The sequence below is a fragment of the Strigops habroptila genome, chromosome 4 (genome assembly GCF_004027225.2).
Source record: "Strigops habroptila isolate Jane chromosome 4, bStrHab1.2.pri, whole genome shotgun sequence".
Classification (NCBI taxonomy): Eukaryota; Metazoa; Chordata; class Aves; order Psittaciformes; family Psittacidae; genus Strigops; species Strigops habroptila.
The window spans coordinates 78,102,519-78,118,588 of NC_046358.1; the positions used below are offsets into that span (position 1 = coordinate 78,102,519).

The 16,070-nt window shown below is 41.0% G+C and overlaps 1 protein-coding gene across 3 annotated transcripts in view; it reads left to right on the forward strand.

Moving 5' to 3' along the window:
• Positions 1-380: 380 nt before the first annotated feature.
• MOSMO (modulator of smoothened) overlaps positions 381-16,070 on the forward strand; it is a 34,480-nt gene continuing 18,790 nt past the window's right edge. For all 3 annotated transcript variants that reach the window (XM_032919849.1, XM_032919850.1, XM_032919851.1), the window contains exon 1: positions 381-713. In XM_032919849.1, coding sequence (XP_032775740.1) covers positions 608-713 — 106 coding nt within the window. In that variant the 5' untranslated portion in view covers positions 381-607. The remainder of the gene's footprint in view (positions 714-16,070) is intronic.

Consider the following 16,070-nt stretch of genomic DNA (forward strand, 5'->3'; position numbering starts at 1 on the left):
TTTGGGGACCGGGATGCGGGGGCAAGTGTTGGGGCCGGTCCCAGGCGCAGCGGTGAGGAAACGAGGCACCCGGGCTGCGGGCACCGGCCGCCCTCACGGGACTCCCGCCCCCCTCACAGGGCAACCGCCCTGAGGCGGGGCCCGGCCCCGCCCGCAGCCTCGCGCGCAGCGGCCGGCGGCAGCGCCCCCTATTGGCCTCATGTCCCTCCCCATGGCCCCGCCCACCTGCCCGCCGCTGTGGGGCCAGTCCCGCCCCCCGCCCCGCCTCCCAGGCAAGCCCGGCCCCGCCGCGCTGCGCGCCCCGGGGGAAGCCCGCCGCCGTCCGCAGCCTTCCCCCGCCCCGCTGCGGCGGAGGCACCGCCCCCCGCGGGAAGCTCCGCCCCGCCCGGGGGAGAACGCCGGGGACAGTGGGTTTCCCTTCCGGAGTATCCGCCGTTCCCCCCGCCCGCCGGGTGCGCTTCCGGCTCCGTCCGGGGGGCCCGTCCCTGGCGCCGCTGCCGAGAGGAGCGCGGGGCCCATGGAGCCGCGGCTGTGAGGCGCCCCCGGCCCGGGCCCGCTGCGGGAGCCGGGCGGAGGCCGGAGCCGGGAGCTGCCGGAGCCGGAGGAGATGGACAAACTGACCATCATCTCAGGATGCCTCTTCCTGGCCGCCGACATCTTCGCCATCGCCAGTCTGGCGAACCCGGACTGGATCAACACCGGCGAGTCCGCGGGTGAGCGGGGCCGGCGGCGGCGACCCGCCCGGGGGGCGGCAGGTGGCCGGGGAGGGCTTCGCCTGCGCCCCGGGTGTCTTGGCCGGGCGGCGTGTGGGGCCCGGAGCGGCGGCGGGAACCGGGGAGGGTCCCCGTGAGGGGCCGCTCCTCAGGTGGGGCCGCGGGGCCTGGTGCTGTCGCGGTGGGGCCGGCGTGAGGGAAGCCTGGGGGGCTGCCTGGCCGCCGGGCGGGAGGGCGGCGGGGGCTGCGGGGGGCTCCTGGTGCCGTCCTCAGGGCCAGCTCTCGCGGTGCGGCCACGGGCGAGGCGCCCGGGCGGAGCTGGCGGGACCCTCCTGCCCGGACAGAGCCGCCGATGCCCTGCGGTGCGTCCCGGCTGGTGGCCCCGGAGCCCTGTCTCTCAAGGGGTAGTGCACAAGCCCCTGAAGCCTTCTCGCGGTCTGTACAGCCGGAGGTCCAGGGCAGCATCCCTGCCTGTGCCTCGGAGGTTCAGTCACCTTGGACAGGGAATGTGGATCAGCGTCTGCACAGTTGTGGCAGGTTTTGGATCTTTCGGTCTATACTGATGCTTCCTTTGTTGCAGGAAAGACTTTGCTTTCCTTCGTCTTTTTTTTAGTTCCCCCCTGAATATTTCCTGCATGCTGATTGTTATCAGCTTTTAAGCCTAGATCCCATGTGGTTTTTATTTTGTAACGTGACATTGCTTTCTTTAAAAGAACAAGGATTTGTGTGTCTGTCTTTTTACTAATGATGTAATTGTTTGCATGACCAATTTATTTCAGCCTGTTGATAAGGACCTGCATGTTCTGATCAGTGGAGCAGGGAGAGATAATAGGAGGAGGGCTGCTCTTTCATCTCATGTCCCAGAGAAACCCAAATCTGTATGTCAGGAAAAGAAGCCATCCTTACTGCGAACAGATGAAACTATGTTAACCACCTTTTCCCAAACTTACAATTTCCAAGCAAACCACAGGTATAGAATAGAGAAAAGTGCTCTTGGGGTAAAGGCTTCTGTCATATATTCTTGCAGAGAGTTTAAAAATTTTTGTCTTGCATCTTCATGCCGAATATTCATGCATGTAAGAGGAGCAAACTGGTTCAAATGGAGTCATATTTCCTTTATTCTGATGAAGGAGATTATTGGAAACGGCTGTTAGGGATTGATGACTGGGCATTCTCTCTGACCAGACTATCCTTATGGTTGTTTGAATTGCTTCTAGTTACCTAGGCTAGAACTTGGCCTTTCATACAGGGTCCAGAGGAGAGAAAGGAGTCCCTTTCCTTCTCAAAGTGCATCATTCAGGAACTCCCTAGATGACTTCACCATTCCTCCTATAGCTAATTATGGTGTTCTTCGTGCCTATGGCTATATAAAATAGTTGGTTCTTTCCTCTTACAATTCCATCTAGCAGCGGTGCTGCAGTAGTGAGCTCTTCTTCAGGGGCTTGAAGTCAAATAAAATAATATTCATTTTAAATATTTAAGTATGACCTTCTTAAGTCCTGCCTCACGTTAACAGGTCTTGTAAGGTCTGTGCAATCTGTAGGATGCTGGATTCCTTCTGCCTGTGTAGAGGCGAAAGAACAAAAACTATTCTGAAGCAGGTGCTGATGGGGGGGGGAAAAAAGGTCTTTTGGGAACTAAGCAGAGTCAATTATATTCTTCATTAAAGAAAAATGTTTAGTATTTCTTTATAATACAGAACTCATTTTTTGAAATATTATACCTAGAAACCATAAATTCTTAGTTACTTGATGGATAATTACTTAAGAATCATCTGCCATTTTGGTCCTGTACTCCTTTTAGAGGTGCAAATAACAGTTTTGATTAGGCTGACAAACATGAAATCTGTATGAATGTTTCTGAAGGACTTCACTAGTCAAGTAATGTTTTGACAGACCTAAGCTTTTTTCTTTGCTATATTTTGAAGCCAAACAAATTGTTGACTTGGTAAAATCATAAAAGAGAGCTAGCTGTCATCCTTCCTTAATGACTCTCTTGTAGATTTTTATTGATGTGAGATTTGATGCACTCTATTATAAGATGTCTGGTTGAAAGCAATATAAATGTATATTTCTAGTACTTAGACCTAAAATGAGCCTTTTGCCCAAACTGTAAAGAAAGGAAATGTGAGGATGCCCATTGAGTCAAGGATTTCCTGTAGCAAACACTGTAGTATTGAATTATGAGATAAATGCTTTTATGAGTGCCATTCATTACCCAGAGACTGCTGTGGAGAAGTATGGCACAGGAGGACACAGCCCTGATGGTAAACTGTCCCAGCTGCTAGAGAGATTCAGGCACTCTCAGCAGGCTAATCTGCTTGGACCACGTTCAAGCCATCCAACTTCCATATGTGCCACTAAGAAGTACAGATTCTTTTGAAGCATCCTGCTCTCAGCTGGTGAAAGAAACTATTTGGTGAAAGAAAAGGTTTCTTTGCTTTACCTCTGGGTTCTTAGGTTCATCTCCTGTGGGGTTTATTCTAGATTCTGCTTCTACAAGTCAGCCTAGTATGAAAGAGAAAGGGGAGTAATACTGTTTCTCTGCTTGGCTGCTGTCCTCAGGGTTCTGAAAGGCAGCATGGAACAGCCTGGTCATCTCAATACTGCAGCTGTTTGAGAATTGCATAGAGCAGAGGTCTTGGCAAACCTGGGAAGGCAGCACTGCACTGGCTTATTCAGAGCTGTTTGCAGTCATTAAGGTTGGGAACCTGGGCTTCAAGGAAAAAAAAAAAAAAAGAAATCTGATTTGAATGCTAAACAACATGTACATCTTACTCCAGAGATAACAATGATTTTCTGCTTAATTGGATAGCAAAATAAATCAGTGGCTTTAATGCTTTTCTGAAAAATCTAGATTGTTTTCAAATTATTTTTTTTAAAGGAGCTTATGTTCTGGGGAAATCAATGCAGGGGAAGGGCTGATTAGTCTCTGAAATCTTACTCTTAAAGATAAGTTTTACAGTTTGAAAAATGTTGGCTATAAAAATTCCTCTCCAGCATTGTAATTATGAGCAAAAGATTACAGCTGAGATCACTGAAGGTTTCAGATGCTTATCTTTAGGCCAGAGGAACTACACATCTGTGGACATGGGTCCAAGTCTCCATTGGGTGCTTCTTCTTTATGCAGTTTTGTAAGAATTATTCATTAACTTGGTTTCAGGTATTTGATACATCTTTAAGATTATAAAGGAAAATGAAAATTAAATTGATTTTTTCTTTCAGAGAGTTGTCAGTGAGGTTTCGTTATTTGTGTTGTGCAGGTGCAGAAGGCTGATAACTCCAGTCTGGAAACCAGAGGCTTCTCAGCACTCTTGCGCTGACATCCTTTTCTTGTCAAACTGATATTCTACATGAGAAATAAGGACACAGTTGTCTTTAATTTAAGCCAATGCCTAAGCTCCCACTGATTTCAGTAGTAGTGAATTTTGCTCCTGTATCTCTAAGCTTCTTTTATGATGAAGTTTAAAAGCTGATAGTTTTGTCTCCGTATGTTCCCTTTTTGTGTAGGAGGGTCTTAATGATTTTGATATTTTGTCTTCAATATGGGAGAAGGGGGAATAGAAGTTGCTTTAGCTTCGGCTCTCAGCCCTTTTGTAGGGAAAAGGGTGTGAACAGTAAGCACAGTTGAAATTAGACATGTTAAAAGCTGTACATGTAGGGGGGTTGACAATTTGAAATGCTTTTAGGATAGATCAAATAATTCAAGAGGATAATTTAATCAAATAAAATCCCCTCTCAGACAGCTAAGCTTTCACTTTGTTTATGTGACTTAGTCATCCCTTCCTATGTAGCATGATTGTTCATTTGATTCCAATTTACAGAACAACCTGTACCTTTTTTGTAGCAGTCATTAAGTTAATATGGATGACAGAATTTAAGGCTGCTAAACCCTGATGGGTAACTTCTAAAGCAAGTATTTATCACATCCTCTTATGCTGATATATGCACCACAATGGGACACACGGTATAATGTTATGGCAAGGCCACTCAGCGTCTGCACACAGTGCTGACTTGGGTGATCCTAGTGCTCAGCAGAGCTTCCAATTTCATCTTGCATCTGTGACATAAGCATCAAGGTCACTTATGTCAGGAATTATACTTTTAATTTAAACTGCCTTCTGTACCATGCCATGCAGCAACAGTGTGATAGTAAATTGTGAATCTACAACATGCCATTCATTTTAAATTGTCTTTTCTTTGTAACAAATGCTGCCTTTCCACATATCTTCCAAAGTATTATGTGTAGTTCTTTGTTTTGCATACTCAGTTGCATTTTATATTTGTGAAGTGTGATTCCAGATTCTGTGGTATCCATAGTCTTATAGAAGAGAAAGCTATACCCATCAAGCCATCCCTCCTGAGGCAGTTAACTCCCTGCTCCTGTGAAATAAGTTGCCTAGTACTGAGTGGCAAATTACTGTTGTTCAGTGTTATTCCTCTGCATCTGATAGCTCTTCCTGAGGAATTTTGCTCCACGGTTCCAACAGGAGCTGTAGCTTTGATGGCATCAGCTTAATGAAGTATCATAAGGTGATATGACCAAGCAGTGATTGCTGGTTCCTGCTGAGCTTGAGACCATAGTGCCACAGAAATATTTTTCTCTACTTGGAGCACTGACTATGCAGGGAATAAACCCTATACCACATGAAAGTACTTGAATGAACCAGTATTTCTAAGTAGAATAGATAGAATAGAATAAATAAAGCATCAACAACTTAAAAGAGGGTGTAAACCTGAGTTCCAGCTAGCATTATTGTTCTAAATGCAGCTGTCTACTCAAAAAGTAGTCATATGTAAAAATTAGTATGGCATATTGCCACTTACTTCTGCCCTTCAGGGCTTATGCTGAGAAACTCTTAATGTACAGTGCTCCTCTGCGGAGAAATCATGGTATAGAGCAATCTTGTACTGTCCAGCAAATTAGATAATGTTTTGTTTAACACTCTGAACATCAGAGTGTTAAAATTAGGTTCTGGAACATAATTTCTAGGAAAATACCTTCCTCATGGTAGATGCCTACAGGTGTGTGAGCAAGGAGGGAAAGGTGATGCTTTGTGATATGTTGCTGATCTGGACCGTGAGGGGATTAGGATCTGCCGTAAGGTGCAGAACCTGCTAACAGTAGTTGTGTTTTAGAGGTGTTGCCAGCGCCTTAAAAAGAGCAATACAAAACCCAAGAAAGAGCTAGTAAGGACTGACAAAAAAATCTAAACCCCATATAATCTGAATACTCTAATGAGAGCAGCCTGTCAGAGGTGTGCCTGGACTGGGAGTGTCAGTGCCATCTTTAAAAAGAACATTTCCATTCCACTTTGTGACTGTAGATGTCTTTTACGTGGACATAAAATCTGACAAAGCAGAGTGTTTGAATTGTGCTTGGGTCCTGTCATTGACCAGGCCTTAAGGCACAAGAACAATCAATAGTAAGGCATTGTTGTCATGAATTAATTTTGTGCTAGCTCAACCACTCAGCATTTAAACATATGGAACTATTTTAAGTGTAGGAAGAATCTCATGAGAGAGAGCTGTGTCGGCCTGGTTATTTGAGCCTGCCCAAACCAAGATGAGAGAGCCAATTGTTTTTGTTCATAGAGGAACTGATGTTTTACATCTGCTTTTTAAAAAAGACAAATTAATACTGCTTCTGTTAGGTGAATGTTTTGTTTTTTCTTTAGTGTGCGAAGGTGTAAAATTATTAGTTTGCCTCCTACCAAATCCTGTTGAATTCCCCATTCTCTAATTACTGTTAAAGAATTAAGTAAGAAATACCTGATTATAGAGTACAGATCTGGGAGTCAGTATTTACCTTTCAAACCTAGCATCTGGCACAACTGACTTTGGATGCTGGAAAGTTATTGTGGTAGTACCTCAGTTTCTTCCTCTGTACAATAGAGGTGGTATCTTCATCACAGAAACTTCTGTTAGCATTGGCAGCAAAGCTTTAATTTGATGGTGGTGTTTTTTTTTTTTTAACTTCTGTTTTCTATCACAGTTTATTGAACAGAGAAAAATATCTAAGAAAAACAGGTGTTTAATTTGTCTTTTCTGACAGGAGGTGTTTTTGCTAAGGTACTTGAGTGTCAGGTATTTGGAATAACTTTTTTTTCTTGAAAGTATTTATTTTACAGCGGTATGTACAGTTACTATAGAACTAAATTATATTCAGTATGTGCAGATACAATTTGTTTTCTGTCTATCCTATGTTTTACTCAAGAAGTATGTAGGTGTAAATTTGCTTTATAGACAGTACAAACTGTGGGAAAGGTGCCTTGTTGAGACTTCAGCTTTGTGGCTTCAGGAACTATCTGTGTTCCACTAATAGTGATGAGTTTTTAAATCGAATTAGAGCTGATTTTAAGCGTGTGTATTACATTTGTTCCTACAATATGACACAGAAGAATGACTTAAATATATGAATCCTAAAAGTAAGGGTTCTGTAGCATGTACTGCAAAACAAAGATTTAAAACTGTCTGAAATGAAATAAAAAAAGAATCCCAGTAATGACCAAGGCTTATTAGAAACATTTGTATCCTTTAGTTTCCAGCCAGCACTTACATGTGAGCGGCATTATGTAAACTCCATTTGTACTTCTGCCAAAGCAAAAAAGATCAGTAGGTCAAACTTTTAAGCTTGACCTACTTTTTTTTTTTTCATAGGCACCTCACAACAGTTCAGGTTTTTCCCACTTATTTTCTTGCTAGACTGAAAACAAAGTAGAGAGAACTAACTTTTCCCATCTGCTGCAGTACAGCTGCAGGATGTAGGATTTTAATCTTATCCGGGAGTTTTCTACCTAGTTCTTGAATCCTTTTCCAGCAATGGTTGATACCTGTGTATTTCAGTAGAAGGCAATTAGAGTGACTCATGGAAGAGAAGGAATAGTGACCTTTGAAGAGGTTAAATGCTGCTGTTGATTTTAAAATCTAATATGAAATTACATTTGTAGTGTGGTGGAACAAATACAATATGGAGGCTGGTTTTATTTCTTGTACAACGTAATTTGGGGAAATTATAAATTATTATAGATTTGAAGTTTATACAATTCTAAATTTAAAAATCCATTTCTTATTACATAATTGTAAGTTGTTACTGTAATTCACAGTGCCCAAAAACTTAGTGATAGACAAGAGTCTTTTTTTTATTGGGGGCTATATGGAGGAAAGAATTCTATGGTAATTTTGCAGCAATCCCCTTATGTGTGCTCCAGCTGCTTTGCTCAATCTCACTTTTCTTCCCCAAGCTTCTGACTGATGGAGATACACACAGATCTGAAAAACTGGAGATATGGCCAAGAAGAGGATCTGTGCAGGGTACGTGTCTATTTTAAGGAGAGGGGAAACAAGCTAGAGCATTTGGCTGGCAAAGTACTTATATTGGCCTAATTCCACAGAAATCTATATGGAATTAATAGTCATAAGTTATATCCTTTCTCAGGCTGAAGCTCTTCGTTTCTTCCTATTATATTTGATTTCCTGTTTGATGTATTTATGTGTATATATATATTTTTTTTATTTTTTTTTTATTTTGTAAATAGAGTTGATTACAAGAGTTTTGTCTGTCTCTGGTACCTTAGGAAACATAGAGTCTGATTGTGATGATTTGTCTGTGGGATGAACTAATCCAGTATGAAGCACTAGCTGCTAAGAGTTAGAGGTTCAAAATTCCTCAGGGTATGTAGAGTCTAGTTCCTCTCTTTGAGCAAAACATATTCAGTCTATTACGTCTGGGTCCTTGGTATGAACTAAAATGCTTGTGAAGGCATCAAAAGCCTCCCAGGGATTTACTACAGTATCAGAAGCCAGCATTTCCTATCCACACAACGTAGTGCGATAAGCAACAGTTGGCTTCTACCCAGGAGCCTCATGGTAGCTGCAGTTCTGTGCCGTAAATTACAGAGCACTTTGGGATTATTAAGGATGACAGTCTCTCAAGGTATAATGATTATTAACCCACTTAGATGTTTAAGTATTTGTCCAGTTGAAGGACATTAGGTCTTTAACTTTACCTTGAGCAATTCTTCGTGCAGTTGTTTGGACGCTGCATTGAGTCTGAGTTGTCTCTGAGCTTTAGTAATAAAATGATAGTGGTCATAGGCAGTAAAGTCAAGTAGTTTACTTTTGTAGTGCTCATCATTGAGCTGACTTCCCAGTTTATAGTGTTGAAGTTCTTACTGGGTTTCCTGTTCTCTCATTGCCCAAGTTGTTGTTGTTGCCTTGTTTCTGCTTCTCTTGCTGTGACTGCTTCCAGCTATTAGCAGCAATGTAATGTAAGTAAGTTGTATATTAATGTAAGTAAGTTGTATTTTAAGGAATAGGTGTGGGATTAGAATAAGAGAGAATGGGACAACTGATTGTTTGGTGTGCCTCAGAACTGCTTTGCTGTGAATACTTCAAAAGAGCTGCTTTGAATCCAAATTCTTTCTCTACTTCTCAAACTGATGGCATATATGCTAATGTTATTAGAATGTCTTGGTCAATCTGCTTGCTTTCTGCAGTAAAATCTTTGTATACATCTGAAATGAGATGGGTCCTCACTTCTGTGATAGGCAGGGCAAATGTACAAGTAAGAGGGAATGGTTTTATTTGTAACTTCATCAGTATGAGCTTAATGCATCAAACTGCATAGCCTTAATTGTAATGTCTTTATACCACAGCAAAGTGAAGACAATGGACCTTGAAGACAAGGTTTTCATGGTCTTCAAGTTTCCTAAAGGTTGAATTTTGTATAGAAGGCGACTTGTTTGAGTTGAAAATTTGCTTTAATGTTCAGTTCTTTTCTGTACAAAATAGTAGTATTATTAACTGCAGCATTAAGAGATATCTTTTCTTGAGCACTGACAGCGACTAACAGTATTCCCACAGTCAGTGGAAGTGTCAGCTCCAGAACTACCACAGTGGAATATTCTGATCTCTTTTCTTGTAGAGGAGAAAATGCATTGCATCTTCAGGGCCTGTGGATGCGAGGAGCATTGTAGACATTGTATGCTGTGGGGGAAGAGAAGTTAAAAGGGTGAAGAAAGAAATTTTTTTTTTTATTCCTGAGGTTGAATTCCGCTCTGAAAGTAATCATGCACCTAAGTTCATGCATTAATGATGTAGTTCTCCATTGTAGAAACTCATGTGGGAAGAAGCATGTTTCACTTTGTTTTTTTTAAACCCACACTTAATTCAATTTAAAAACTATGTAACAAGATTGTACAGGAAACCTGAAAAGATTAAATGGCCAAGAATTTCCAGTGTGGTCTCATAAATTCTTTCAGTGGAATATTACTGGGTCACTTGGCAAGTACAAAAGCACCCTGAAGTTTAATACATGAAAAATGGTGAAGGCAAGAAGTAGTAGTTGCTGTTTTACAAATGGGAGTCTGCTGACTTATGCCCAATGTAATCTGAAGTAAATGCTCTCTGTAAGAATATGCTCAGTAAGATGCAGCCAGTTATAAAGACAGAGCATTTTTTGGCTGTTTATATTGAATCTAAAATTAGAGAGAATTCTGTTTCACAATGTGAGTATAACAACTGTATATGTTAACAGATATGCTCTTTGGAGCACTGTATAACATCTGATTGCTTTTTAAGAATAGTCCCACTTGTTCAGAAGGGACTGACCCCTGCTGTTACGATAAATTTGTATTTTATTTCAGTAAAGTGCCCATTTAACTGTTCAGGAGTGGTCTGTCTTCTTTTATTCTAGGGGGAAAAAAAAGAAGTCTCTAGACTCTTGGAGTCTATTTTTGTAGATGCTGATTTGTGATAAGGCAGAAAGTGTTAGGCACCTGTTAATTGCCTAAATAATTCAGGCTTAAATTATGGAGGCTTCTAAAACAAGGACTTGCCCTACAAGAAAATAAATCTTGAATATGCTCCCTGCCTTCCCATTCTTCTTTGGTTTTAATGTTCTTGTTGTGATGGAAATAGCAAGTAAATGCCTACATTTGAGAATTATTACTGCAGAAGATTGGGTTTGGGTTTTTTCCCAATTTGCCTGAAAAGTTAAAGCTACCTTTTGTACTGGGGGTGGAGGGCTTAAATGTTGTGCTGGCTGTCCCTGAGGACAGATTGTATGCAGTTAAGTTATATGTCAGTCGGTCTTTCAGGACTTAAAACATTACTTGTAGAGAATAAATTCTTTGTTGGCCCTGTACCTTATCCCTATTTAAAATGCAGTTTAACCTGTATTTCTGGTTGTTAGGAGCATGTCATACACAGATTTGGCAACAGTTATAAAGTGCCTTTAGGAATAAAAACTAAGGGGAGGTTTTATTCTACTTGAAATGTTACTCTAGTTGCAATGAAATACATCTTGGGACATTTTAGGTGCCATTCTTCAATTGACAAAGGTACCTGACGGAATAAAGCAAGTCTAGTAGAGATAGTATCTTCTATATCCCCAGTTAATAGACTGGGGGAAACCTGTGTATCCAAGGAAGGGCCTGCAAGACCAGAAATGTGCTTAATTTTCGAACTATTCCAGTTCTAATAAAAGGTATTACTTCTACCTGTAAACTCCCCCTCTCATGGCTTGATTGCTATAAATACAATCCTGCCATCAGTTATGTGATTAAAGAAATTGCTACCAAATTGTTAGTACATTTTATTTGCTTTTTGAGTATTTTATTCTTTATTTAGCAAGGTCTGTCATACTTTCTGGCAGCCTGGGCCTAAAATTTGCTCTCAGCAGTAGACCAGGATAAAGTTCGGCTCAGCTTTAAAAAAGCATTACGTCCTCACAAGGTGTATTTAGGCTGAGTGTTTGCAGAGCAGACAACCAAAATGCGCAAGTCTGTTTCTAACCATATAAATGCCCAAAAGCATTTAAACACTTCTTTTTTTTTCACCTTACACCACTGGGTGATTCATAAGGCCATGGAGGAGCCAGATCAGTGGGTGTCCTTGGAGCACATCTGCCGCAAGCTGAGATCAGCACAAAGCTGCAACAGTTATGTCTGACAGAGGAAGAAGATCCTTATTCCTCCTGAATTTCATTTGATAAAATGCACGATCTTGAGGGCAGGACCAGAACCTGAATTTTCTCCCTACCCTTGTCGCTAGGCCAGAGAAAATGTTTTAGACTGTAACCAGGAAGGTTGACACCTATTTTTGTCTCTGTGAATATTGGATATTTTACTTGGTGTAATTTGGGGGGTTTGGTGTATCTGTCCTGATCTGCTTGGACATCTCTTAAGTTTGAAACTCAACTGGCTTGGTGAAATGATGCAGGAGTTAAACATGGAGAGCTTTGAAGTCTACTTGTTGCCAGCCTGTGAACAGACCACCTTATAACACACTCACGTGTAAGGTAATCCACTAAACCGTGAAGATCCATAATTTCTGTGTTTTCTGGTTGTGTTGGATTAGTACGACGTGGCAAACACTGGTGCTGCCATTACCAACCCAGCCTGGCCACCTCATGTACTGGCTCCTGGAGATGATGGCCAGCCTCAAAGAGCCTGCGCATCAAGCATGTGACTGTGAAGTGATCAGCAGACCATTTCTGAGAAGGTTGGGGTAGGGTTGTGTGGTGTATTGGATGGAGAGGTGTCATTTTACAGCTCTGTCTGAAGCCAAATATAACTCTGTTAAAAAGAACACAAGCTCATCAGATGTTAAATGGCAGAACAGCTGTAGGTGTCATAGCTTCTAGCTTTCAATTGAACATATGGTATGAAACTGGTGTAGCTGACTAGAAAAATCACTTTTAAATATTGACACTGCCTTTGATCTTTCTTTTTTTAAGCAGTGAGTTTTGTCAACTTTGGGGAGCTTTATTTTGGTTGGGGGAAAATGGAAATAACTATGGATTTTTTATTTTTTTCTTCTTACACTAAATAAACCATTAAGTTTTGTTTTGTTTTTTTTAAGTTCTCTTTTTCTTTTCCCCCCAGGCTCTTGCCACTTTAGAAACTGTAAAGATACTAGTCATTGACAACACTACCCTATTGTGAAAGTACTTACAGTGTCAGAAAACAAACAGCCAGAAGGATGCAACTTATTAGAGATCCTGTTTACCAACATTTAATTAATGCTGTCTTCTGAAGTAGGAAAGAATACCTTTAGCATAGGCAGATTTCTTGGCTGTGATGCATGAGAACACACAGAGCCTTTGTTATGTCCTCAGGAGAGTTGTTCCTGTGTTCTTGCCTGAGGATAGATCTTTCAGTGTGTAGTGGTCCATCTCTTCTAAAAATAATTTTAAAAAAAGGGCAAAACAAAACCCAAGCATTAAAAAGCCTCACGCCAATACAAAAGCAGCATGGCATTGAAACTTGTATGTTGGAATTCAGAAATAAACTTGGTTTTTATTGGTCCAAATGTCTGCAATTTAAGCATCGCTTAAAACTTGTGCATCATAATGACTGTCATATGTAGTAAAAAACTTTTCTAATACGTGTAAGTCAAAAGGATCTTTCCCAATAGATGGCCCCTGATTTTTATTTTTTTCCTCTAGGGGTGGGAAGAGGGGGGGAGAAGACTGTGGTTTTTGTGGAGGGGGATTTGGTTTGAATTAGGCATGATACAAACACTGAACTGAAAATTTTTGAGACAACTCAGGCACCAGATGGGCTTCAGCACCAAGGCAGGCTTTTCTGTTCATATACCACAACTCTTTTAACAGTGAGTTTAAACTTCCAGAATGAGAATTCTTCTGTTTAAAAGCCAGTAAGCTTTGGAGTTTTAAAGAATGCCAAAAATGGTACCTAATAAATTAAATTCTCTGGAAATTAGATTGTTAAATAGCATTCTATTGGTAGGTTCCTCATAGCTAGCATAAGCTGGCTTTGAAGCTAGGGATATTACCTCACCTATTATTGCCAATATGAGTATCTTTAAGAAAGATGGTTAGTTCATGAAACAGAGAAATGCGCTTTATATCTCTAGAGCAAGAAGGATGGTGCATTTCAAAGTTGGTTTGAAAGGGAGAGAGCTTTCTGATTTCAGAGACGGAGATAAATGGAGTAGAAGAGAAATAGCTTATGTAATAACATGCTCCATCTTGCAATATTAACTTGAATGGCTCTTAAAAGACACACTGTAGATATAACAAGGACTGTGCAAGTAAATCTAAGTCTTTATTAAAACTGATTTTTTAACATTTTATAAATACTTTTTAGGTGTTTGTTTTGTATCATTAAATATCCAGTGGACATAAGAATTATCTTGCATCTGATCTGCTTCAGAGCGAGAAACTCCCAAAGCTTTTCTTTCAGGGTTACAATACCTATTAGATTATTTGAGAGACAAATCAGAGTGAATGCCAAAAACATAAGATCTGGCATACAAAGGATAGGAAAGATAATTTATAATCCTTTTGTTTTGAACTTCTCTGTGTTCTGTGCCTTTGCAGTTAATCCTCTGTTATTCTTTTAAGCCTTTCTCTAGATCATCCTTTAACGTTCATAAATCTTATTTTAGTAAGTCTGAACTTGGTTGGCTCTTAATCTACTAACTGAACAACATACTGGAACATCCGCAGTAAAAGAATCAATCTGTCATGCCACATCCTGACTACTGTACTTGCATGGTAACCTCGAAGTTATTTTAGTGGCATAAGTACTAAAGAGCATCTATTCAAACTACCCCCACTCCTCACAAAAGAAGTAATTATTTATGCAAGAGCAGTAACAGATATGGTATTCTCACACTTGATTGGAAACTGGCAGTTGATCCTCTTATATTTTGATCCTTTTATATACCCTTTATAGTTATTTAGGTATAACCCAGTTTTATATTGTTCTACAACAATGACCTAAGCAAGAAAGTGGAAGAAGGGGTGTTCAACTTGCTTATAGTTTCTTAGCTGCAGTTTATGTCTATGTGCTATTTTACAAAATGGTCTGATATGACATAATTTGAGGTTATAAACATTTTTAAATTGCTTTAATGGGTCAATGGCTGAAAATTTAGATGAGGACAAACTACTTTTCCATTAAAAATTCTAAGAGCTGTGCCAGTTGGCATCACTCAGTGGGACCTTATGTACAGAGAGACCTTATGATTTTGTTTAACTATTACAACATGGGCCAGGCCTTTTGGAATCAAGAGGTCTTCCTCAGCATTGTTAATCTTTTTTTCTCCCCAGATTTGCAAACTAGCAAAATACTGTATCTTTTTCCTCTTCACACCAGAGGTGGTGCATACCCTGCAAAAGCATAGCTTTTTCACTAACCTTCTGCACTGTTTAGTCCAAGCATAACTAATCTCATAAGAGAGGGTACAGGGCCTGATGTCTAACAGAGTTTTACACTGGAATAAGTAGAACGAACTATATGTACCCTGGAGTATCTCCTAGGTTGTGGTAGGGAAGGATCAGCAATGTCAGTTCCCTGGATTTTGGGGAAGACCAAGGGGAGAGTACTCTGTCTCCAAGGAACTAATACCTGGAATATAGAATTAATAGAAATTTTCCCCAAAACAGAATACATTATAAGTAAACCTAAAGAAGTCATTCTGTCTTCCCCCTTTGCATAGTAATATCACATGAAATGCCCACTGCAGGAAAATAAATTCCATATGTAGGACTGGGAAACATCCCACTTAAACTGCTGAATTCCTTGGATGACTTTGAAAAATTTTCTTCATAGAAATACCTCCTCCTTGTTTGCTGTTACGGGCAGTTGCATTGGAACTATTCTTACCATGCTCTGTTGTTTGTTCCTCTCAGGAATTCCTCGGCTATGCTACGCTCACTTTGAAAGCGGTCTTCTGTCAGAGAGGCTTGGTTGCAGGCAAGGAGCAGCAGACATGTTAAAGGCAAGGTGGCCGAAATCAACTTAATGGTTATCCTTAACACTGGTACAGGGAATTGGTCTGCCATGACAAAGTAACTGTGTTCTCTTTAAACCTTTCAAGTTCCCACTTGGACTGGGTAGCAAGCTACAGCAATGCACTAGACAGCTGCAGCCTGTTCCTCCTCTTAGATGAACCTAGACCTTTTCCCATTCAAGTTTATTAATTTCATAGAACTTAGAAACTTTACAAGAACAACTTGATTTCCTCCTGTCCTTGTCTATGGCCCCAAAAAAGTTAAAGGGAATGGCTTAACTGAGCTGCCCTTATTTTACGTATGTCGTTCTCTGGGATGCGACTTTACCTAACCAGCAGCAATGAAAGTTTTAGTGTGCCCAGATAAGCTCCATGTACCGTGCTCATTACTAAAACATAAAACTTATCAGTGTCCTTGCCATACTGGTGGTGCTCTAAGATTTACGTCACCAACAACTCATTAGGAACCCTGTAAACTGTGCTCTTCGCTTAGTAAAGATGGTTTAACAAGTCCACAGTACGCTAAAGGATCTTGTTTGAGCAGAAATTGTCTGGCAGTCACAACTGGGGTTTCTAGCAGAACCACACCATT